Genomic DNA, 26,393 nt, shown 5'->3' on the forward strand with positions numbered 1-26,393 from the left:
AGATTATTGATTTGAAACTTTTCCTACTTCCAGTGTAAGTATTTAGTGCTATAGATTTCTTCCTTAGTTCAGCCTTAGCCAAGTGAAAGGCAGGGATAGTGGTAACGAGGACTGAGAAAGCCGTGGAAGAAGGACATTTCAAAAGAAGAATTAATACGTAGATCACTGATTTTTAATCTTGATTCTTTTTAGTATATGGTTAAGCACTTGGCTGCTAACCTAGAGGTTGGCGGTTCAAATCTGCCAGGCAGCTCCATGGGAAAAAAAACCTGGCGATCTGCTTCCTTAAAGATCATAGCCTAGAAAACCTTATGTGGTAGGCAGTTCTACTGAGTCACGTGGTGTTGCTATAAGTTGAAATCAACTCCCACGGCACCTAACAACATTTAAAGTTATAATTTCTCTCAAAGTACTGTAGCAATCCACAGATTAAGTCTCCCTCTCAGCCCTGTAGCATCCCAAATGTTTCAGTAAGTCATATTTTCATTATCATTCAGCTCAAAATATTTTATGATGTCTTATTTGAGTAATACATTATTTAGAAGTATGTTGCTTAATTTTCATGTTTGGGAATTTCACATTATCTCTCTATAACTGATGTATACTTTTATCCCCTATGGACAAGAAGCATAGTCTGTATGATTTGAGTCCTTTGAAATTTACTGAGACTTGCTTTTTGGTCCAAAATAAGTTTTATTTCAGAAAATGTTCTATATACACTTGGAAGAAATATACTGTATATTCTTCAGTTGTTGGGTATAGTTTTCTGATTAGATCAGTTAGGTCATTAGGTACACACAAATTTAGAATTACAACGTCTTCTCGTGTAATTGACTTATCGTGAAATATTCGTCTTTATTTTCAGTAAAACTTCTATCTTTAAGTCTACTTTCTCTGATATTAATATGGCTATTCCATTTTTCTTTTGGTTAATGTTTACATGTTTTCATGATGTATTTCTTTTAATCTGTCAAAACCTATCATTATCCCTTTGTTTAAAGTGTGTTTCTTGTAAACAGCACAGAGTTGTGTTTTTTTTTTTAATGCAGTGTGATTTTTTTTTTAATGGAGTGTGTTTAATTCAATTGCATTTAATGTAATTGCTAATTTATCTTCCGAAGGGCTTTCAATGGGGTGGTTCTGGTTCGAACCCTGCTGAGAATGTGCATTTCTAACAAGCTCCCAGGCTATGCTAATGCTGCTGATTAGGGACCAGTTCTGAGAACCACTAGTAGAGCAGTGGGTCTCAAAATTTATTTATAAGAATCACCTGAGGATCTTGTTAAAATTCTAGATTCTGATTCAGTCTGTCTAGGGTGGAAATGCAATTTCTCAGCAGGGGTTTAAACTGGAACAAACCAATTGGAAGCCCTGGTTTTCCATTTCCTCATCTGTTCTTTGTTCCTCCATTTGTTTTATTTTTTTGCCCTCTTTTTGTTCACTTGAGAATTTTTATTATTTCAGTTTATTTACTATGATCTTGTTAGTTAAAACATTTTGTATTATTCTTTTAGTGGCTCCTTTACCCTAGAGATTACAGGATTTGTTCTTGACTTCTTACAGTACACTTAGAGTTAACACTTTTACCTCTTCCCAAACACCTCAAGAATTTTACAACAGGATAACTTCATTTATTCCTCCCTCTACTCTTTGTGCTATGTTTTACTTGTATGTATATGTACTATAAACGCCTCAAAACAAAAATATTATTGCTAGTTAAAACAGCCAATGTTTTTTATATTTGTGCTATATTGACCCTTTCTGGTACTTTTCATTCCCTCCTGAAATTTCATGCTGCATCTGAGTTCATTTTCTTTTAACCCGAAGAAATCTTGCCATTGTCTGTTGGGCGTGTGGGGGGCAGAAAGCTGGTCTGTTCAGTTCACAGGTTGTCTCTGGACCTAAAGAAGCCACAGTTGCACCCAGACCCGATGCTGTGATTGGAGCCTTGGGGATAGTTGAGTGCACTTTGCATGTCACAGGGACATGAATCCTTTGGAGCAGAGGGCAGACTTGTCAGTTGTTACAGTGGTGGCCCCCAGTGGATCAGCCACATGACCTTGTATCCATGCCCTGTCTACTCCCTTCCCACATTCTCTCTGGTCTCTGCCATGTGACTTGCTTCCACAACCGGATATCAGCAATGGGATGCAAGCAGAGGCTTGCAAAGCACTTACTCATTGGGACTTCAGTTGAGCTTCCAAACTGTGACAGACTAGGAAGAAGGACCTGGTGGTCTACTTCTGAAAAGAATTAGCCAGTGAAAACCTTGTGAATAGCAGTGGAACATTGTCTGATATAGTGCCGGAAGATGGGCCCCTCAGGTTGGAAGGCACTCAAAATACAACTGGGTAAGAGCTGCCTCCTCAAAGTAGAGTCAACCTTAATGACATGGATGGAGTCAACCTGTCTGGATCTTCATTTGCTAATGTGGCACAACTCAAAATGAGAAGAAACAGCTGCAAATTTCCATTAATAATCGGAAAGTGGAATGTATGAAGTGTGAATCTAGGAAAATTGAAAGTCATCAAAAATGAAACACATAAACTTCGATACCCTAGGCGTTAGTGAGCTGAAATGGACTGGTATCGGCCGTTCTGAATCAGACAATTATATGGTCTACTATGCTGGGAATGACAACTTGAAGAGGAATGGCATTGCATTCATCATCGAAAGAACATTTCAAGATTTGTCCTGAAGTACAGCACTGTCAGTGATAGGATAATATCCATACGCCTACAAGGAAGACCAGTTAATATGACTATTATTCAAATTTATGCACCAACCACTAAGGCCAAAGATGGAGAAACTGAAGATTTTTACCAACTTCTAAAGTCTGAAATTGATCAAACATGCAATCAGAATGCATTGATAATTACTGTGATTGGAATGTGAAAGTTGGAACAAAAGAAGGAGGGTCAGTAGTTGGAAAATATGGCCTTGGTGATAGAAACAATGCCAGAGAGCGCATGATAGAATTTTGCAAGACTAACAACTTCTTCTTTGCAAATACATTTTTTCACCAACATAAACTGTGACTATACATGTGGACCTCGCCAGATGGAATACACAAGAATCGAATTGACTACATCCATGGAAAGAGACAATGGAAAAGCTCAATATCATCAGTCAGAACAAAGCCAGGGGCTGACTGCGGAACAGACCATCAATTGCTCACATGCAAGTTTAAATTGAAGCTGAAGAGAATTAGAACAAGTCCACAAGAGCCATAATACAACCTTGAGTATATCCCACCTGAATTTAGAGACCATCACAAGAATAGATTTGACGCATTGAATGCTAATGACCAAAGACCAGACAAGTTGTGGAATGACATCAAAGACATCAGACATGAAGAAAGCAAGAGATCATTAAAAAGACAAGAAAGAAAGAGAAGATTAAACTAGATGTCAGAAGAGACTCTGAAACTTGCTCTTGAATGTCAAGTAGCTAAATTGAAAGGAAGAAGTGATGAAGTAAAAGAGCTGAACAGATTTCAAAGGATGGCTAGGAAGACAAAGTAAAGTATTATAATGACATGTGCAAAGACCTAGAGATAGAAAAGCAAAAGGAAAGAACATGCTCGACATTTCTCAAGCTGAGAAGAGTGAAAAAAAATTCATCCTCGAGTTGCAATATTGAAGGATTCTACAGGGAAAATATTAAACAACGCAGGAAGCATCAAAAGAAGATGAAAGGAATACGCAGTCACTATACCAAACAGAATTGGTTAACGTTCAACCATTTCAGGAGGTAGTATATGATCAAGAACCGATGGTACTGAAGGAAGAAGTCCAAGCTGCACTGAAGACATTGGCGAAAAACAAGGCTCCAGGAACTGACGAAATATCAATTGAGATGTTTCAACAAACCAGTGCAGCACTGGAAGTGCTCACTCGTCTATGTGAAGAAATTTGGAAGACAGCTACCTGGCCAACCAACTGGAAGAGATCCATATTTATGCCTATTCCCAAAAAGGTGATCCAACTGAATGTGGAAGTTATTGCACAATATCGTTAATATCACACGCAAGTAAAATTATGGAGAAGATAGCTGCAGCAGTATATTGAGAGGGAACTGCCAGAAATTCAAGCCGAATTCAGAAGAGGACGTGCAACGCGGGATATCATTGCTGAAGTCAGATAGATCCTGGCTGAAAGCAGAGAATACCAGAAAGATGTTTACCTGTCCTTTATTGATTGTGCAAAGGCATTCGATTGTGTGGATCATAACAAATTACAGGTAACATTCTGAAGAATGGGAATTCAGAACACTTAATTGTGCTCATGAGGAACCTGTACATGGATCAAGAGGCAGCGGTTCGAACAGAACAAGGTGATACTGCATGGTTTAAAGTCAGGAAAGGTGTGCATCACCATTGTATCATTTCACCGTACTTATTCAATCTGTATGCTAAGCAAATAATCTGAGAAGCTGGACTTATGAAGAAGAACAGGGCATCAGTTGGAGGAAGACTCATTAACAACCTGCGTTAGGCGGATAACACAACCTTACTTGCTGAAAGTGAAGAGGACTTGAAGCACTTACTGATGAAGGTCAAAGACTACAGCCTTCAGTATGGATTTCACCTCAACATAAAGAAAACAAAAATCCTTACAACTGGACCAATAAGCAACATCATGATAAACAGAGAAAAGATTGAAGTTGTCAAGGATTTCGTTTTACTTGGATCCACAATCAACACGCATAGAAGCAGCAGTCAAGATATCAGACTACGCATTGCATTGGGCAATTCTGCTGCAAAAGACCTCTTTAAAGTGTTAAGAAGCAAAGATATCACCTTGAAGACTAAGGTGTGCCTGACCCAAGCCATGGTGTTTTTGCCTCATATGCATGTGAAAGCTGGATGATGAATAAAGAAGACCCAAGAAGAACTGTGCCTTTGAATTGTGGTGCTGGCGAAGAATATTGAATATCCCATGGACTGCCAAAAGAACAAACAAATCTGTCTTGGAAGAAGTACAACCAGAATGCCCCTTAAGAGCAAAGATGGCGAGACTACGTCTCACATACTTTGGACATATTATCAGGAGGGATCAGTCCCTGGAGAAGGACATCATGCTTGGTAAAGGAGAGGGTCAGAGAAAAAAAGGAAGACCATCAATGAGATGGATTGATACAGTGGCTGCAACAATAGGCTCCAGCATAGCAATGATTGTGAGGATGGTGAAGGACCAGGCAGTGTTTCATTCTGTTGTGCGTACGTTCGCTATGGCACCTAACAACAACAAGGTTGTGACCTGCCCTCTTCCATCACTGCCACCATGTTAAGAAGCCCAGGCCTGCTAGCTGAGGACACTTGGTCCGGAGACAGCCAGAACCAACCCCAGACATGAGTGAGGCATCAAAGGAGGTCCTCCTCTATAGCTAAGCCCTCATGTCTGGGGCTACAGGAGCAGCCGGCCGAGCCCCACCGACACTGCTGACCCATGGGTCAGCAAAGGAAATGCTGCTTGTTTGGAGTGTTTGTTATACAATAGGTTACTGATACAACCTGGCTCTGCTTCCTCCCTGAATAGAGCATGTTAAGTCTCTCCTTCCCAGCAGGACCCACCTCCAGCTGGTCTCCTGGCTACTGTACCTGATGCCCAGGTGGGCATTGGCCTCAGCTCTGCTCCCTGCTTTGTACTTCTCTTCCGTTTCTGCTCCTCAGAGATGTTTATTTTATTTTATTTTTTTGAGCCTGTCTGTGTCTTTTCGTTATCTGTTTATACTTCATCCATTACCGCTCTGTGTTTACACATTAAAGTTGAACTTACTGTGTGATTTTCACTGGAAGCCGATTTCTCTCTTAGGTTCTTTGAGTTCAAACAATTTGGTACTGAAATATTTAGTTTCCTAAGGCATGACTTATTTCTGAAGGGATTCACTGTCTTTTTAATGCTTTGTTCCTTGTTTTTCTTTTTATTGCTTGTTTCTTTGACCATGGAGTTTTGGTGTACTTTAATTGAAGCGATAGTTTCTGCGTTCTTTTTTTTTTTTTGTCTAGTATTATCTTTCTGTAAGGAGTCCCCGGGTAGAGCAAACGGTTAAGCTAGTGAAAGGTTGAGAGTTCGAACCCACCCAGAGGTGCCTTCTGGCGATCTGCTTCCAAAATATCACAGCCTTGAAAACCATATGGAGCAGTTTGACTGCACACATAGGGTCACAATGAGTTGGAATTGATTCGACAGCAACTAACAAGAACAACCCGTTTTTTAATATACTTGTCCCTCTGCTAATTTCTCAGAACGCTGTTTGTTAAACCTCTTTCAGAATTTCAGTCTAAGGCTGTTCTCATCTACTGAAGAGTAGAACAGAGATGACGTTTCGCTACAGACTTGGTTGATGTCATCTCTTCGGCCTCTTTTCTTTTGTTATCATCTTTTTAAAGTCCTGCTGTTATTCTTCTTTCTCCCAACCAAAATGGAATGGGAGGTCAGCTCAGCAGGCCTTACCGTTCGTTCTGCTCAGCACTGTATTTGTCAGGTGAATTAGGAACACTCAAGGGTATGTTTGGGTTTGTCATCTGCACCATCCACTCCTTCCCACCCCTTGATCCAGGCTGTGTCCCAAATTGGGTTTGTGTGGTTTTTCCAAACTTTATCCACTTATTTCCCCTGGTGACCTGCTCTCTCTGTGAGGGTGGGAAGGTGCCACCTCGTTATCCCTGTGGTCACCAGTCAGTTTGGTCCTAACTCTTCTGCCTTGGGACAGTCTTTGCAAGTTTTGAAGTTTGTGGTGTGATATTGGGTTCCTTTTTCTAGTTGTGCTATTGCTGGAGAATTCATTCTTTTCCTTCCTCTTGCTGTATTATTTACTATTTTTACATCTTTCACATTGTTTCCTTAGGTTTTGGGGAGGGTGATTCCATGAGCCTAAGTGTTCTACCGTTTTGTATTTTTAATTTTGAATGTCCGTTTTGGTAAATTGTAGATTATTTTCATTCTGTTAAGAGCTTTTGTTATGTTAGGAATTCTTTGATGAACAAATTAAACCATTTTGATATTGTTTAATTGATGAGATTGGGTTTATGGCATTCACAGTCTCGTCTCAAGGAATTGGAACAAGAAGCTCATTTTGTTGCAGGAGAACAGTTTCTTATAACAAGTAATCATCAGCTCCGGGAGGTAAAGCTAAATTTTGGCTCTTTCATAAAATGTATTTCTTATTTGGGGATTAGAGGGAGATTGTATTCTAATTTTATAAGTATAATTTTATGTTGATTATCTGAAAAGTCTGCAAGTAGTTCATGTTCTCTCACAAGGAATGAGCACACTGAGATTCATTCCTTCAAAGCTTTTAAATCCAAGAAAAAGACTAAATCAGAATTTAAGCATTTTGTAATGTCTAGTCAGGTATGTCTTTGGCTGGTGGCTTTTACTCTGTGATCATAATGTTTGGTTTCTCCCAAATCTGGAATCTCTCATCTTGTGCCCATTGCTTTCACTGAAGATTCTATTTGGCAAATTAAAGCTGCACCTGCTGTGTCAAAACAAGACGCTTCCCACAACTGCACTGCAGAAACACCCGTCCACCTCCGAGGCCGTGGTAAGGTTTGAACAGTGTTCTTTTTCGTCTTGAAATGATAGCATGCCTACAACACGTGTGACCTGGTCTCAGGCCCTCTGGTCCTGCAGGAGCCGCCACCGCCATAGAGGTTTGGGTTGGTCATTTCCTCCTAAGGCCCTAGGCTGCTGTGACCCAAGGAGGGCCAGGCAGACAGAGGAGCTCTCCAGAAGCATTTGGTTGGCTTGATTTCCTGCGAAGGATAATTTGGTGGGATTTGGCTCTGCAAACCAACTTCTTGCTCATCCAGTCACCCCCTCTCTGTTTCATGCCTCAGCAGGTGACCAGAGAAGGGAAAGGGTGTCAGTCCACACCTTTCTCCAAATTTATTTTAGAAAATTTAGCTTCTCTTTTCTTGAGAGGAATCAGTTTTTAAAAAGACAGGGAGTGGTGAAATTCTACCCTATTAGGATGGCAGAGTATGAATAATATTCAGAAGCTGGTGGGTAATGTCACTGAGAAAACACAGTGTGGTGATCAGTAAGTGGACTGATGTTACCGGGGCACAAGCCAGAGATCACAGCTCTAAGTGTGTGCTTTCGGTGCCCCACGAGCTTTTGACTTTGCAGGAAAATGAAAGTTTTCTTCTGGACTCCTTCTCTGTCATTATCGTCTCTCCAAATGCCATACTTTTCTGCTCCACCTCAGCCCTTTTACAATGGGCTTCGAGTACGTGGTCCTCACGGAGCCCCGTCCACTGACCTTCCCTAACACATGGCGCTCTGCCAGCTCTCGCTCGACATTTACAGAGTGAACAAAGGAGTCCTGTGGACTGATGGTTCCATTGAAGGGGACTCGAAACCGCCCCTTCCGGAGCCTGTTCTTCAAGGCCTCCTCATCTCAGTGAGCCGCCCATCACCCTCCCAGGTCCTTGGGAGGCAGCACAGAGTGCAGGCCGCAGTCAGCCACGCCCGCTGCAAGGGGATGGCCAGGTCCTTGACTGCTCACTGCCTCAGTTTTCTGATCTATGAAAGAAGGACAATGATAGTACTTCCCTTACAGGCATCTTATGAGGATTTAGTGAGTGTGGGTGAGTGTGTGTGTGGGGGTGTGTGTGTGTGTGTAAACACTACTTGGGACATACCTGACACATAAGCCCTCAGAAAGCAAGAACTGTTGATTATCAGGAGCCTTGGTGGCCTCGTGGTTAAGCACTTGGCTGCAAACCTTAAGGTTGGCAGTTCAAACCTACCAGTTGCTCCACAGGAGAAAGATGTGGCAGTCTGCTTCTGTAAAGGTGACAGCCTTGGACACCCTGTGGGGCAGTTCTACTCTGTCTTGTAGGGTGGCTATGAGTCGGAATCAGCTCAACAGCAGCGGGTTTGGTTTTTTGTTTTTAATGGCTAATGAGGAGCCCTGGTGGTGCAGTGGGTTAAGGGCTTGGCTGCTAACCGAAAGATTGGCAGTTCAAGCCCACCAGCAGCTCCACGGGAGGAAGATGTGGCAGTCTGCTACTGTAAAGATTACAGCCGGGGAAACCCTCTGGGGCAGTTCTGCTCTGTCCTACAGGGTCGCTGTGAGTCGGAATCGAGTCAACAGCAACGGGTTTGGTTCTTTATTGGCTGTCATAATTAATGATTCCATCCAAAAGCCTACGAACCGTCCTCGATTTTCTCTTAACCTTACCCCACAGCAGTCTTGTAATCTGTACCTACAAAGTATGTCTTGAGTTTGCCTATGTCTCTGCATCGTCAGAAAACCTAACTGGTCTTCCAGCTTCTAGTCTTACCCCTGCTAGTCATTCTTCATATGCAGGCAGAGTGATCGTTTTAAAAACATTAATAAAATCGTGTTATTACCGACTAAAGCTCCTGTGGCTTCCCGTTGCACCTAGAATAAAACCCAAGCTCTCGAGCACGTCCAGCCAGGCGGTGGGCCTGGCCCTGCGCCTTGTCCGGCCTCCCATCCCTGCTCTTCCTTACACCCACAGCCAGCACATGGCCTTCTCTCCTTGGACGGAGCACACTTGCTGCCGCTGCAAAACTTTGCACAAATGACTTCCTTGGTCTGGAAGACTCTTCCGGCCGCTTCCGCACTGGCTTCTGCATGTCAGCTTAAATATTGTTTCCAGAAGGGCTTTCTGTGGCCAACCAGACTACAGTAAGGCCCTCTATTGCCACCTGCTTCATCACCCGGATTTATTTTCTGTACAGAACTTATAATTACCTAAAGTTACTCCAGTAGAATGGAGGCTGCTTGGATCAAAGCCCTCGTTGGACTTCTCACTGCCTCCTCAGAGCTGGAGTGGCCCGCACTGCACATACAGGTGCTGGCATAAATGTCTATGGTTGCTCACAGGACTCTGGGCTACAGAGGGCTCCTGGGAACAGAGCCCCATCTTGCTCGAGAAACCAGCTTGGATGTCAACACCTTCTCTCCCTCTGCCCCCAGATTGCACTAGTTAGTTCTCTGAAAAGGTCGGCTGCTCGGCAGATGCAGGCAGTACGCCTGAAAGTGCCAGCAATAGGAGACGCCTTTGAAAGTCTGCACTGGAGCTGGGGCGAATGTGGGCTTGTTACTGCCATAAGCACGCTTCATTTTCTGTCCTGGCACCAGCTGGCAGTGTTGCCCTTTTGTTTGCTGCTCCTTTAGCTATTCCAGGCAACCGATAATGTCAGAAGAGAATAAAACTCTCATCTGTTTTTGATGTGTTTTCTTGTAACAGAATTAAGACAATTTGACCTAAATTGTTTTTCACAAAGACATAGTCAACATAAATCGTATTAACTTTACTGTCTTATTTTAACTGAACAAGTCATACTATTTATTCTGTGCATTTAAAAACTATTAGTTTTTATCCAAAAAATAACATGCCTATGACTCAAAATTCAAAATTAAGACTCTTCTCTCTGCTTCCCTCCATCCTCCTGTTTCCCTTCTCAGTGTTACAAGTTTACTTTGTCGCCTTCCAGTGTTACCGGGTGCACATACAAGCATCTTCAAATATAGATCCTTGTTATCACGCAAATGGAAACACCTTATCACACCTTGCCTTTTCCATTTAATTTGGAGATAGTTCTTGGAGGTAATGCTCCATTATATTTAAAGGTTGGCTGATTCTTTTTTGGTGGGGGAGAAGGCTGGTGATGGTAGTTGTTACGACCTTTGCTTGTGAAGATAAATCAATTATATCTTTCTCATCCCAAACGCACTTAAAGCAAAAGATCGTTAGCTAAAGACTCAAAAGTAATTGTTGGAAATTGCTTTCCTTTTCAGATGTCTTTCTCTTTTATGCCCTCCCTTTTTCACCCTAATTTTTAAATCGCTGTTTCTCAAATTGAAATCACACTGGATGGTTAGCAGTAGAAAGTGTGTCAGGGCTAAGGTGCTCGTCCTTGACTCCCACCTGACTGCCACGCCCCGAGGTGACTGGCAGTGAAGGTCTGATCGTGTCCTTCCGACCCTGTGGCTCATCCTTACCCGTGTAAGCACGCACACAGGTACACAGGAGTCATTTGTGTTCAGCGAAAAGATTTATTTACCATTTATTATTCTGTAGTTGGCTTTTCTTACTTGAAAATATGTCTTTTCTTCTTGAAAACAGCCTGACAAGACGGGAGATAGAGATCCCGCTTTCTGTCTTTTCTCCCTATGCTTCCACACACAGGCATTTTAACATGAAAGGGAGCGGATGTATGTGGGGCATTTTTTTCATTTCCACACAGTATTATTCCGTTTCCTCCGGCAGTCCTCTCTGTCCCCAGCACCATCAGCTCCCTCTCTGTTGGATTAGTCCTCTCAGCAACGCACACCCCCTTGACTTCACATCCACCCTGCTGCCTGCAAAGAGAGCTATCCTTTCAACACCCAAGTCAGATCCTTCTGTCTGTTTAAAATTCTCCAGTGGCTTTCCATTTCCCTCACAGTAAAGCTGAGGTCCTCCCAATGGCCTGAAAGACCCAAGTGACCTGCCTTCTGTCACCTCCCATTCTCTTTGTCACTCCCTCAGCCACACCATCCTCTCAGCTGTCCTGGTGTGCACCAGGCCCTCTGGCCTCAGGCCCTTTGGACATCTGCTTCCTCTGCCTAAAATACCCCCCAGATCTCCTCCTGGTCCTCCTTCTTTTCCTTAGGCCCCTGCTCCCTGGTACCTTGTCAGTAGAACTTTCTGGAAACACCCTCCTTAACATCACATCTCCTTCCACCCCACCTCAACACATCTATCCTCCTCGTCCCTCCTTCCTCCATAGTGTTAGCGTAGTCTGGTGTTATCTAGGTTCCACGCATGTATTTGGTTACTGCTCAGCTCCCCTGACGAGATTTAAGCTCTAGGAGGCATGGACTTTGTTTTGTTTGTGGGGTATTTCTAGTGCCTAGAATAATGCCTGGGACATAGTAGGTGCTCAATAAATCTTGAATGAATCCTTGTAGTTTTGATATGTAGTATTTTTCTCATTTGCAATAGGCAAAGCTACTGCAAAAGACATCTTTTAAGTGTTAAAAAGCAAAGATGTCACCTTGAGGAATAAGGTGTGCCCAACCCAAGCCGTAGTATTTTCAGTCACCTCACATGCATGCAAAAGCTGGACAATGAATAAGGAAGACCAAAGAAGAATTGATGCTTTTGAATTATGGTGTTGGAGAAGAATATTGAATACACCATGGACTGCCAGAAGAGCAAACAAATCTGTCTTGGAAGGAATACAGCCAGAATGCTCCTTAGAAGTGAGGTTGGTGAGACTTCGTCTCACATGCTTAGGACATGTTATCAGGAAGGACCAGTCCCAAGAGAAGGACATCATGCTTGGTAAAGTGGAGGGTCAGCGTAAAAGAGGAAGACCCTCAATGAGATGGATTGACACAGTGGCTGCAACAATGGGCCAAACATAGCAATGATTTTGAGGATGGCGCAGGACTGGGCAGGGTTTCGTTCTATTGCACGTAGGGTTACTATGAGTCGGAACCAACTCAACGGCACCTAACAACATTTTTCTAATTAATTCCAAATATTTTCTCATTTCCATTATGATTCTTCTTTGACCATTGAGTTGTATTTGAGTTAAGTGAGTTTAAAAATTTCTAAATGTATGAGGATTTATATATATATATATATACTTGGTATTGATTTCTAAGTTAAATGCATTGTGGTCAGAGAACATGGTCTGTACAATGTCAATTCTTTGAATTCATGGCCCAAGCACATGGTCAGTTTTCACAGATGTCACATGTGGGCTGGAGAGCATATGTCTTCTGCAGCTCTGGAATGCAGTGTTCTGTATGCATCTATAACCTCAAGCTAGAGGCTCCCTCCTCAAAGAGTAGAAATTCCTCCCCCTACTGTGTAGAAACATGAGGTATGGGGAACAAGTGTCCCTCTTTAACAGCGTACATGAGGAGACTTTTCTGTTTATTCTCCAGTGAAGCCACATTTTCTCAGAACATCGTAGGGGGTTCAAATGGTGGAAAGGTGGTTTGAACTGGGGACCAGGGATGCTGGATCGCAGGCTATTTCTTTGACAGAGTCATTCAGGCAGCCTGGACAAACCACCCATCTTTTCTGGGTCTCAGACATCACGACAAGCAGAAACAGCACATGTCACCAGGTGGTGCCATTGGGCATCCCATAGTGATGATGGTAATGACCACCCTCTACTGAGTATCTAACGTGTGCCATGGATCATGCTGGGCTTTTAGGGTACAGTCGTGAATGACATATGATGTCTTTCCTATTTTAGTCAACAAACATTTATTGTGGACTTGGCTCTGTGCTAGGCACTGTTTGTAGCTCATTGGGAAAAAGGCCCCTGTCATAATAGAACATATATTCCAGCAAGGGAAGAAACTGTAAACATGTAAACAAGACAATGAACATACAATTACAAATTGGGATATGATTTATTAAAGAGAAAATAGGGTGTGAAAAAAATAACAGGGAGAGGGACACACTGTAGATTGACAAGTGGGGAAAGAACTCTGAAGAAATTATGTTTAAACTGAAACTTGAAGATAAGGAACTATGCACGCAAAGAATGGGAACAAGGTCTTAAAGTGGGAAGAGGCTCAGGCTGCTCAGGTGTCTGATGCTGAGCATTGTGACTGCAGGGAGAAGGGCAATCCATGGGGCTGAGAGGGGAGCAAAGACTCAATCAAGCTGTGCTTTTCCGGCCACTGTGAGGATTGTAGATTTTAAGCAAAATGGGTAGCGTTGGAAGGGTTTAACTAAGGGAGTAACTGTGATCTTAGATAAGTTTTCTAAAGACCGCTCTTGTAGCTAGTTAGAGAATGGAGGAGAATGGACTCACTAGTAGGCTATTGCAGTAGTCCAGGGAAGAGTCATTGTAGTCCATGGATGTGTATTGTTGTAGATGGAGGGCGAGCATCACTGTAGTCAGGGGTGGTGTCATAGTCTGGGATGGGAGTCACTATAGTCCAGGTCGGATGTCACTGTAGTCCAGGGACATGTTACTGTGGTCTGGGGACAGGTGTTGCTGTAGACAGGGGCAGTCATCACTGTAGTCAGGGACAGTGTCATTATAGTCTGGGATGGGTGTCACTGTGCTCCAGGAATTAGTGTCATTGTAGTCCCGGGATGAGTGTTGCCGTGGTCTAAGAACAGGTGTAATGGGTGTCTTGGGTTGTGTGTGTCTCTGTAGTTCTGAGGACAAGTGTCGCTGTCATCTGGGGACAGATGTCACAGTAGTTCAGTTGATGGCCATGTAGATGGAGCAAAGTAGATGGATTTTCAGAGCAGTTTTTAGAACAGAAAGGACTTCCTGATACGTTTATGTGAGTGTGAACAAAAGTCAGGAATGTAGGATAATCCTTGTTGGTGAGTTTGCATCTGAGCCGGTAGAGATGGCCATTGCTCAGGGAAAACCGGGAGATGAACGAGTTTTCTTAGGGGGGAAGATCAAGCGTTCAGTCTTGGATGTGTAAAGATAGAAGTGCTCATGAGACATTGGTGTGGAGAAGTCACACAGGCAGATGGGTACATGGGGGTGGAGCTCAATGGAAGTCTCAGGCTGCAGATACAAACTGGGAAGTTGCCAGCTAATTTTGATGAAAGTTGCCTGGCTGCACATTAGAATCTCCTGGAAGCTTTGAAAAACACTGGTGCCTGAGCCCATTGCTGAGTCGCTGAGTAGACTCTCTGACTGGGCAGTCCAGTAACGGGCAGGCTTTTGAAGCTCCTTCAGTGATTCTGGTACACAGCCAGCCTTGATAACCACTGACTGAAGTGTGGCTAGAGAACAGAGGAGGACCCCGAACTGAACCCTGAGAAGCTGACATTTAGAGGTCAGAGTGAGAGGAGCCGCCAACAGGAGACCATAGAGTGGCCAAAGACTGAGAAGGGAGATGGGAAGAATATGGTGTCAGTGTCGGGGAGCCAACAAGAGAGTGTTTGATAAAGCTGCGGAGCTGCAGCCAGCTTACGGTACTGTGCCTCTGATCGTTAACCAACGTTTGTAATACCTTGTCCAAAGTTTTATTTGATCAAACACTTAATTCTTTTCAAGTGTTCTCAGACTGCTTAAGTCAAGATATACAGGAGGCTGTTGATTAGAAAGTTATTTCTTGAGTAAGAAATTGGGATAAGGAAAGTTAGTTGATCTTACAGTTTTCTTGACTAAGTATTTTGATGCACTTTCATCCCCCTAGGGATAGCTTTTCCAAGAAAACTGCAATTCTGGATCATACTGAAGCAAGACTCCTCCCCGCTGGGCAGCCCCTATGTCTGAGGATGCCAGTGTTGACTCTCCTGTGTATGTGTCTGTAGTTGACAAAGATGCTTTTGTCCTCACTGCTGATTCAAATAGGGAGTGATAGTGCTCATGAGTTTGCAGTATGTCTTAGTTATCTAGTGCTGCTATAACAGAAGTACCACAAGTGGATGGCTTTAACAAACCTACATTTATTCTCTCACAGTTTAGGAGGCTAGAAGTCTGAATTCAGGGCACTAGCTCTAGGGGAACTCTTTCTCTCTCTGTCAACATCTGTGGACCGAGCATTTCTTGGAGATCTTCATGTGTCTTGGCATCAATCTTTCCCTGGGTCTAGGAGGTTCCTAGCACAGGGAGCCCCCAGATCCAAAGGATGTGCTCCACTCCCAGCTCTTCTTTCTTGGTGGTAGTGAGGTCCCTATCCCTCTCTGCTCGCTTGTCTCTCCTTTTATCTCTTATAAGATAAAAGGTGTGACTCAAACAAGGGTGAAACTTGAGTAAGGTCCTGAAGGGTGGTGACTCGAATAAGGGTGTGACTTGAGTAAGGGTGGTGACTTGGGTAAGGGTCGTGACTCAAGATATACCCCACACTAATCCTGCCTCATTAACATACAGAGGTTAAGATTTTCAACCCATCATAAAATGGAGGATAATTACATCAGATAACAAAATGGAGGACAACCACACAATACTGGAAATTATGACCTAGCCAAGCTGACACATATTTTGGGGGGACACAGTTCAACCCATGATATACTATTACATTAAAATCGCATAATCAGTTCTCTTCCAAATTGATGTCAATTCAAAATAATCATAATTAAAATCCGAGCTAGATTTTTTTAAAGAAATTGACAAGCTGTCTCCTAAAAACAACTAAGGGCCAAGATAAGCTGGGAAGAAAAAACACTATTGGAGGACTCACACTATTGGCTATCAAGACTAATTATAAAGCAATAAGAATTACTAGGAATTAATTAAACAATACAATGAAGTGTTGACTGAGGATAAACACATAGACTAATGGAACAGGATAGAGAATCCAAAACAGATCTATACATGCATAGATAAAATGCATGCTCTGTGACAAAGCATGAGTAAGGAGGGTTTTTTACATAATTGATACTGGGTTAGTACATCTTGACCACTATTTCACGCCACATGCAAAAATACATTCCAAATGAATTGTATATCTAAATGTTAAGTAGAGCAAGAGATTGTAGAAGATACCATGAGAGAATATCTTCAAGACTTCGAGATAGGTAAAATTCTTAAACAGGACACAAAATGCACCAACCAGAAAGGAAAAGATTGATAAATTGGACAACAATAAAATTAACATGAAAAGACACCTTTAAATGAGTGAAAAAGTAAGCCACAGAGAGAAAGAAGGTATTTTCAAAAACTGACCAAAAGTCTCTGTCAAGAATAATGAATTCCTACAAATCAAGAAGAAAAAGACAGACAACCCAATTTTTTAAATGGGCAAAAGTCATGAACAGCGGCTTAACAAAAGAAGGTACACAGTTGGTCAGTGAATATATGAGTCGTGTCCAACTTTATTAGTCATTGGGGAAATACAAATGAAATCTCTAAAACTGAGACTGATGATGCCACGCATTGGTGAAGATGTGGAGCAACAGGAACTTTCATGCATCGCTGATGGGTGGATAATCTGGTACATTGGCTTCGGAGATCTTTCTGGCTATCGCTCTTCTAACACTGAGCCAGTGGTTTCAGTCTTTTTCCATATATATTCAACAGAATGGTGTACATATGTTAACCACAATTTATGTACCAGAATGTTCATAGCAGTACTATTCATAATAGCCCTAAACTGGAAACAACCCAAATATCCATCAACAGTGGAATGGATAAATAATTTTGATGTATTCATACAATACATACAAATAAATGAAGTACTGCTTCACGCAATAACAGGGATGAACCTTAAAACCATAATGTTGAGCAAAAGGAGCCACAGGTAAAGAGTATGTACCCTGGGAGTCCATTGATATGAGTCCAAAAGCAGAAAATGAAGTGTGGTGGTAGAGGTCAGGATGGCAGTGACCTCTGGGGAATGAGCACAGGGCTGCTTAATCCGGGCGGTGGTCACACAACTGTGTTCAAACTTTAGAATAATTCAACTAACTGTTTTTATGATCTTGTGCTTTTCTGTATGTATATTTCAGTTTTTGAAAATTAAAAAAAATCATAATCATATTCCACTGCTACCTATGAAATCATGCCCAGACAACCATGGTTCAAATGTTGGGTCAAGTCTAAGCATGTTTGTAGGCATTTTCTTAGTTTACTCCCCCATGTGGCAACTCACATGCACTGGTGTTAGATAGTGGTTAAGAGCTTGGCTGCTAACCAAAAGGTCGGCAGTTTGAATGCACCAGGCCCTTCTTGGAAACCCCGTGGGGCAGTTCTACTCTGTCCTATAGGGTTGCTATGAGTCAGAATTGACTCCAATTGATTCGATGGCAACGGATTTTTTTTTTTTTTTTTTTTTTAATCTCAAACAGAATCTTATTTCCAAGCTCCTGTGAAGAGCCTTTAGCTCCTATGTGGACAACAAAATTATTTTGGAAGGGACAAGGATTACAGCACTTGATAAGTAGAGCTTATGATGAATCTTAATTTTGAAAAATATGCTCTATTTAGACCATTTATTCTTAGGACTTTTTCCAGCTGAACATAAGTGAAGTGTTAAAATGAAGGATTGTATTGGTGATATTTATTTTCATTTTTTTAGTTGAGTGTTCTGCAAGACCTTCATCCATTACCCAAGATCATTTTGGAATATAGGCAGGTACGTTACACAGTTTTTGTAAACAATTGGTGATGAAGGGAGCCGCGTGAGACCGGCTCTGTTTGTGGAAATCCCATCCTGGCTGAGGTAGCCCTGGCTGTGCGCTAAAGGGAAGGTGTGTTTGAGACAGATGCAGATGACGCTGATGTGAGCTTTCTGATGAAGCAGCTTTGGTGCAACTTGAGTACTCTGGATCTGTTTGTTTCAAGTTGACCTGTACTAGCCCTGCTAACTTGTGCTCTGACATGATTTTATGTGACTCTGCAGTCAGGCCTGTTCAGCATTGGGAATCCAGGGAGACTGAATGGAAGGAGAAGGAGCCCTGGTGGCGCAATGGTTAAGTGCTCTGGTGCTAACTGAAAGGAGAAAAGACCTGGCAATCCGCTGTGAAAATTGTTGTTGTGTGCCATTGAATCCATTCTGGCTCATAGCGATCCTATAGGGCAAGATAGAACTGCCGCATAGATTTCCTAGGTTGTAATCTTCACAGGTGTAGATAGCCAGGTCTTCCCAGGTCTTTTCTCTCCCACAAAGCAGCTGGTGGGTTCGAATTGCCTGACACTTGGTTAGCAGTCTGTGATGTGATTCATTACTTTCGTGTGTGGCCTTTCTAGCCGTCGTCTTGTACCTCCCACCCAGGTAATGGTGTGACAGGGTAACTGTGGCCTACCAAGGGGATTGGTTAGTTTTGCCTTAAAAAAGAGCCAATTCCAGAGCAGAGAAGAGGAACCCACCACCACCAAGGAAGGAGAGGCCAGCAGCAGAGACGTGGCAGCAGAAGACAGTGCGGTGGGCTTCCGGAGAGAGAAAGCTGAGTGCCTTTGGGCAGAGGCCTAGGGCCAGGGAGAGGTATGCCTTTGAGCACAGCTGGGAAGAGGCTGTCCTGAGGGAAGAACTGTATCCTGAGTGTTCTTCAGCCTCAATTGTAACTGTTACTTCCCTAATAGAGCCCGTAATCATGAGTATGGTCTGTTGAGTCCTGTGTGGCCATTGCAATGAATTACCGAACCCAGCAGAGAGTGCTGTGGGAGGGACGGCTGGTGTCAGAATTGGTAGACATGGCAGAGAGGGAAGGCGAGCCTGACCTCCACCTCATGGGAATCAGCCTTGGGCTCTTGGTCTTGGTTCTCCTTCCCCCTTGTGGGGTTGGAGGAGGTCAGACACCTCCCCCATGCTGTTTTCACCCAGCCACACACTTACTCATTGCACCACCGGGGCTCCTTCCGTAAAGATTCCAGCTCACAAAACCCACTGCCAGGGAGTCAATTCCAACTCATAGCAAACCTGCAGAACAGAGTAGAACTGCCCCATAGGGTTTCCACGGCTGTAATGTGTACAGAAGCAGACTGCCACATCTTTCTTCCACAGAGTGGCTGGTGAGTTCGAACCACCAACCTTTTGGTTAGCAGTCAAGTGCTTTAACCAGTGCACGACTAGGGCTCCCTCCATAAAGATTACAGCCTAAGAAACCCTATGGGGCAGTTCTACTCTATCCTATAGGGTAGCTACAAGTCAGAATGTACTCCATGGCAAAGAACAACAAATGGGAAGCTAATGAAAATTCAGAGGAAACACTTGACATGTTATTATTGTGTGACTTCAGTGCAAATATTACTTCCATCAGTATCCAGTTTAGAAGCTGCTTTAAAAAGAAAAAAGAAAAAAAAGAGGTTGCTTAAGAACACCTGCTCCTTCCTCTTCTCAGTTCGGGCCTGGCTGTATTACTCCATGGCTGTGTTTTATCACCTGGCATGAAAAGTGAGCGGCGATTTGTTGACAGGTTTCCCTTTCCTCCTCTAGCCACTCATGTTTTCCCTATCACATACCTGCCGCTGACTGCAGGAGTTCTCTGGTGTTCCTGGGCTGCGTTTATAGCTTTTGCCACCACCCGTAGCGTTGGTGCTAGTATTTACTGAGCCCCTGGCCTGCTCTTCTTTGTTTGGGCTACGCAGCTGGTCTGGAGCAGCTGGTACCACATTGATCCTTTCTCCCTGAAGTCATGTAAGGACTGAAAGAGAACTAAGAGGGGATACCCGCGGGAGACACTGGGTGAGGAGGATCCAGGAACTCTCTACTTACCTTTGCAACTTTTCTGTAAATCCGAATTGTTCTCAAATACAACATTTATTTAAAGTGAGAGTGCTGTCTTCCCCTCTAGGTCGGTTATTAATTCTGGGTACCACCTAAGATCATTTCAGGGCCTCTTGGAGTCATCTCAGGTGACATCAGAGGCCCCTGCCCTATGAAACACTGCTCTGAAGCTTGTTCCAATTTCAGTACTTAAAAAAAGAAAAGAAAATGATTTCTCTTCTTTTTGTAATTTAGGTTCACAAGATCAAGTCAACCTTTGTAGATGGATTGCTAGCTTGCATGAAAAAGGTAACTGAAGCTACAATAAAATAGATAACTGTGAGTAATAGTAAGGTTTATATATGAATTCAGATACATGTATAATTTTTAAATTTTTTAGTAAGTGATGAAATCGTCTAATATTCTTGGAACTAGAAACCTTGATTTTGTTATCCATCAGGTCTCTGTACAGCATAATTTGACATTATAACTTAAAACCTTACATTTCCCTGGAAGCTGTACAGCTGATCATGTGCTTGCCCACCTATTATTTGTATTTTTTCTGTGGAGTCATTTGCAGAAGCCAAGTCAGATGTCATTGCTTTATTCCTTAGATGAGGAAGCTACAGTCAGAGATGCTCTGTGACTTGTTGAAGTCACGTAGTAAGTGACCTAACCTGCCTTTGGACTCCAGTCCCACAGGGATCCCCCCATGTTCCTCCCACCGTCCCTCAGCCACTTCCCTCCCCGTGCATAGTGACATGAAGACCTACGTAGCCTCATTGCAGTTGCCACATGGCCTAGGGAAACACTTGCTTCTTCCCCCACCCCAGATCACATCTTACAGTTTGTTAGTCCCCAAAGCCAGTCCAGCGGTGGGAGTTTAGGACTAGCAGCGTTTTGTCTGCTGGAGGAGGGCAGTGAGTGTTGTATATTGTTGGTGAAGAAACGAAGGGGCCCAACATGCTCTTGATTTAGCACAGCGTCGTTCAGAGTTTGAAACGCTTCTTTTTAACTGATAAAGGGCTTCATTTCCTCTACATGGAACCAAACTGGAACTGTGACTGGAAGACTTTCAGCCAAGCATCCTGTAAGTGAGCTGCTTTTTGTTAAATGCCAGTTTCCTTGCCTCTAGTTGAAGTGTTGTTTAGATGTGTGTTTGCCTGGGCACTTAGAACATGAAGATTTCCATTCATAAGAGGGGACGCCATGCTGATAAATTGTGCTTTATTCTGTTTCTCATTCAGCCAATATTTATGTAGCACCCACTACGTTCTAAGAACATAGTGGGGGAAGAAGGCGTATGAGTCCTACTCTCATGAAGCATGTGAGTAAGCAAGGGGGTCTTCATGTCCAGAAAACCACGTGCCCCAGTGCCGAGGGCAGCAGGGACTCCCTTCCCACTGCCTGCTCTTTGTTCTCAGGTTATACTGGATAAGTGGCTTCTGACTTCCCGAAATGTATTGAAGTCTCTTATGCTCTGATGAGCAACTCCACTTTGTGTGTGTGTGTGTGTAAGACTATCGCTAAGGAGCCCTGGTGGTGCAGTGGTTAAAGCGTTTCGCCACTAACCAAAAGGTCGGCGGTTCAAACCCACCAGCTGCTCCGTGGGAGAAAGATGTGGCAGTCTGCTTCAGCCATGGAAACTCTAGGGGTCAGTTCTACTCTGTCCTATAGGGTCACTATGAGTCAGAATCAACTCGACGACAATGGGTTTGGGTACAGGTTTGGTTGTTCCACCATGCAGAACTAATTGTGGTTAACATTTGGTGTCTGTCCTTCCACACATTTGGCTGTGTACATGTATTTATAAAATACTATTTTTCTACAGAAATGAAACCATACCACTTTGTGTTATGCTTTTTTAATTTCATTTAATGTCTTGATGTTGTTGTTGGGTGCTGTCAAGTCAATTCCCACTCAAAGCGACCCCATGTGACAGAGTAGAACTGCCCCATGGAGTTTTCCAAACTGTAATCTTTATGGGAGCAGATCGCCAGGTCTTTTCTCCCGAGCAGCTGCTGGGTGGGTTGGAACGCCCAACCTTTAGGTTCACAGCTGAGTGCTTAACCGTTGCGCCACCAGGGCTCCTTCTTGATATCATTATACATCAATGAGTATCAACCTGAATCTATAGTTAGATGTAAATGTTATTTAAATATACACTATATATCATATTAAAAAGAAAAAAAGCCTGCTTGCCATTGAGTTGATTCCGATCCATAGCAACCCTGTAGGACAGAGTAGAACTGCCCCATAGGGTTTCCAAGGAGCTGCTGGTAGATTCGAACTGCTGGCCTTTTGGTTAGCAGCCATGGCTCTTAACCACTGCACTACCAGGGCTCCGTATAATAAATTTATAACTGTGTAAATATAAACATGTGTTCATTGTAAAGAAATTGAAGGAAGGCAGAAGTTTGAAGAATAAAAAATGTGAATCCCCTTTCCCTTCCCTTCGTAATGTCTGTCTACCCCCTGGGTAACCTCTGTTAATAGTGTGGCATGTATCTTCACATGCCTTTATCCGTGTGTTTGCATGTAGAGATACCCAGCCAGTGGGGCAGAAGAGGAACTTATTGGACCTACCCCAGGTGCCCACTGCGTGAAGAAGACGAAGAGGCACTGAGGCTGGGCAGGCTTTGCCCCAGTGTGTGCAGGAAGCCGTGGCCTTTCAGGTGCCAGGAGCCCGCTCTCTGGGCACTGGCTGTCTCTCTGGCCTCGCAGCCACTCCAGGAGTGTCTCATTCTGACATCCCACTTTAGAGAGCTCTTCTATGGCCCTTATGCTGCTGACTAATCCCAGACTACCTCGTTTGAAAGCAGGTGCTGGGTTCCACCATCCTTCTGCTCATTCCTCAGCTACTCCGCCTGCAACCCCCTTTCTCTTAGTTGATGCTGCTTCTGTTCGAGGAGTTATTTAGGGACTCCCCCAGGAAAACTCACTTTTTACGGAAATCCTTGCTTTTGCGTGTATGGAGTTATAAGTTCCTATCTTCTATAGGGTTTCCAGATTAACCTTTTGCTGTGCTTTATTCTGTTCCAGAAATTTCATTGGTTCTGGTTTGCAGGTATCACTCCTCCTAGCTTTCAGTGATGCTCAAATTTTACTTATTTATTCTTCTACAGTTTCCACTGAATTTTTGGAAGGAGGAGGTGTAAACCCAATGTGTGCATTCAGCGTTTTTGCTGGAAGTCGACGTCATTTTAACAGTTGCGATGGCTCCTACCTAATGGCGTCCTTGTTGGTGGTCTGTTAGATGGTTTTCAGTTTTCATTACTTTGTATTGAGATACAAAAAACATATCGTATGTAACTTTTGGTACATTTTTCTGATGATTTTCATAGCATAAAATCCTAGAAATGAAATTTCTGAGTCAAAGGGTATGTATATTTTTAAGGTTTTTGATACACATTGTCAAATTGTCCTCCAGAAAAAAAAAAAATCGTTTTACATTCCCACCAAATAGTGTGTGAAATGCTTGTTTTCCTGCCTCCTGGCCAATTGGAAGTGTTTTCACTTTGTTTACTATCTGATAACTTGGTTGTTTTGGCATCTCTTTTTAATTTTCACTTCTTTGAAAACTAAGTGAGATTGACCACGTAAAAAAATCATTCTTCTCTGAATTGCCTGTTCATGTCATTTGTCCATTTTTCTGAAAGATGTTTATTTTTCCCTATCGATATGGAAGAGCTCTTTAAATAATAGAAATGAACCTTTTGTAAAATGTTGAGTTTTTCTTTCTTCAATTTCTTTTGCCCTTTAATTTTTTAAATATACAGTCTATTTTACCATACTTAAAATTACTTTATTATATAAATAACATATGATAATTCTAAAGAATTTCAAAAGTTTATAAAAATATGAATAAGAAAATAAAAGGCACCTGAAACCTCACTGAGATAACCATCATTACCGTTTTGGTGTTCACCCTCTAATTCATCTCTGTGTACACTTGTTGTTAGTTGCCGTTGAGTCAAGTCTGACTCACGGTGACCCGATGTAGAACAGAATGAAGCATTTCCTGGTCCTGTGCCATCTTCATGACCATTGGTATGTTTGTGTCCAACGTTGTGGCCATTGTGTCCTACTCCAGTGATCCTCCTGATGACATGGCCTGATGATATGGCGAAAGTAAGCAAGTCAAAATCTTGGACAATTCTGTGATCAGTAGGGTTTTAATTGCTGATTTTCCAAAGTAGATTGCCAGTCCTTTCTTCCTAGTCTATCTTAGTCTGGAAGCTCCACTGAAACCTGTCCACCGTGAGTGACCCTCTTAAAATACCAGTGGCATAGCTTCTTTCCATCATTTGTCTGTCAGTTTGTCGTACTGTGGTGGCTTGTGTGTTGCTGTGATTCTTTTCCAATATGGATTCTTTTCCAATATGGATTCTTTTTATTTCTTTTTCTTGCCTTATTTTCTACTGACCAGAACTTCCTGTACCATGCTGAATATAAGTGGTGAGAGCATACATATTGTCTTGTTCCTGATCTTAAGGGAAGCATTCAATCTTTCATCATTAAGAATCATGTTAGTTGTAGGTTTTACACAGATGCCGTTAACCACCAGCTTGAGTAAGTTTTCTTCTAGTACCAGTTCTCTGAAAGTTTTTATCAGGAATAGATGTTGAATTTTGTCAGATTCTCTTTGCATCTATTGAGATAATCATAAGATTCTTATTTTTTAGTTTATTAATACAGTGAATTACACTGATAGATTTTCAAATATTAAACCAACCCTACATTCCTGGAATAAAGCCCATTTGGTCTTGACATATTATTGTATATTGTTGGATTAAATTTGCTAACATTTTGTTTAGAATTTTTGCATCTATTGTAATGATGGATATTGGTTAGTAGTTTTCTTTTGTCATAATGTCTTCGTCTGGTTTTGGTATCAGGATGATGCTGGCCTCAGATAATGAACTGGAAAGAATTCCCTCTTCAGTTCTCTGGAAGGATTTGTATAGAATCAGTATTATTCCTTGATTGTTTGGTAGAATTCACTAGTGAAGCCATCTGGGCATGGAGTTTTCTTTGTTGGAGGGTTTTAAGCTATGAATTCGTTTTCTTTAATAGATATAGGGCTAGTCAGGTTATCTGTTTCTTCTTGAGTGAGCTTTGGTAGTTTGTGTCTTTCAAGGAATTTGTCCATTTCATCTAAATTGTCAAAATTATTGGCATAAAGTTGTTGATAACATTTCTTTATTTTAATACTTATAGAATCTGGAGTGACTTCACTTCTCTCATTCCTGATACTGGTAATTTGTGTCTTCTCACTCTTTTTGCTGATCAGTCTGGCTAGAGGTTTATCAGTTTTCTCGATCTTCTCAAATAACTAGATTTTGGTTTCATTGCTTTTCTCTATTGTTTTTGTTTTCTATTTTATTAACTTATGATTTTATCTGTGTCATTTCCTTTTTTCTGCTTACTTTGGGTTTAATTTGCTCACCTTTTCGTAGTTTCTTAAGGTATAAACTGAGTGTATTGATTTGGGACCTTTTTTCTTTTCTGAGATAGGCATTTTAGTTATAAATTTACCCCTAAGTACTGCTTTAGTAGCATCCTATAAATTCTGATATGTTGTACTTTAATTCAAAAAACTTTCCAGTAACCTTTTTGCTGTCTTTTTTTGACTCATGGGTTAACTAGAAGTTTGTTAGGTAGTTTCCAAATATTTGGTGATTTTCCAAATATCTTTTTGTTACTGATTTCTAATTTAATTTCGTTGGGGTTAGAGAATATACTCCTCATGACTTGAATCCTTTTAAATTTATTCAGACTTGTTTTATGGCCCAGAAAAAGGTCTATCTTGATAAATGTTCCATGTGCACTTGAAAAGGATGTGCATTCTGCTATTGTCAGGTGAAATGCTCTATAAATGCCAGTTAGATCAAGTTGGTTGATAGTGTTGTCCAAGTCTACTATATCTTTGCTGGTTTTCTGTTTGATTGTTCTGTCAATTATTGAGAGAGGGGTATTGAAATCTGTGATCATAATTGTGGATTTTTTCACTTCTGTTTGCAGGTCTGTCTCCTCTATCACCTTGTAGTTTTTGCCTCATGTATTTTGAAGCTCTTTTACTAGGTGCAGAAATGTTTAGGATTGTTTTGTTGTCCTGATGAATTGACACCTTTATTTTTAGGAAATGACATTTTTTATCTCTGGTACTATTCTTTGCTCTGAAATCCGTTTTGTCTAATATTTAAATATTAATTTAATATTAATAAAATGAATTTAAAATTTAAAATAATTTTATAAAGAATGAATTAATAAAA

General features: G+C 42.0%; 1 protein-coding gene across 1 annotated transcript in view; it reads left to right on the forward strand.

Annotated features, from left to right (window-relative positions):
* POLN (DNA polymerase nu) overlaps positions 1–26,393 on the forward strand; it is a 204,286-nt gene that overhangs the window by 89,129 nt on the left and 88,764 nt on the right. The window contains exons 10-14 of the mRNA XM_023737981.1: positions 7,047–7,130; positions 7,456–7,551; positions 17,992–18,048; positions 20,374–20,427; positions 21,143–21,208. Of these exons, the coding sequence (XP_023593749.1) occupies positions 7,047–7,130; positions 7,456–7,551; positions 17,992–18,048; positions 20,374–20,427; positions 21,143–21,208 (357 nt within the window). The remainder of the gene's footprint in view (positions 1–7,046; positions 7,131–7,455; positions 7,552–17,991; positions 18,049–20,373; positions 20,428–21,142; positions 21,209–26,393) is intronic.

This window comes from Trichechus manatus, unplaced genomic scaffold (assembly GCF_000243295.1).
Source record: "Trichechus manatus latirostris isolate Lorelei unplaced genomic scaffold, TriManLat1.0 scaffold00111, whole genome shotgun sequence".
Classification (NCBI taxonomy): domain Eukaryota; kingdom Metazoa; phylum Chordata; class Mammalia; order Sirenia; family Trichechidae; genus Trichechus; species Trichechus manatus.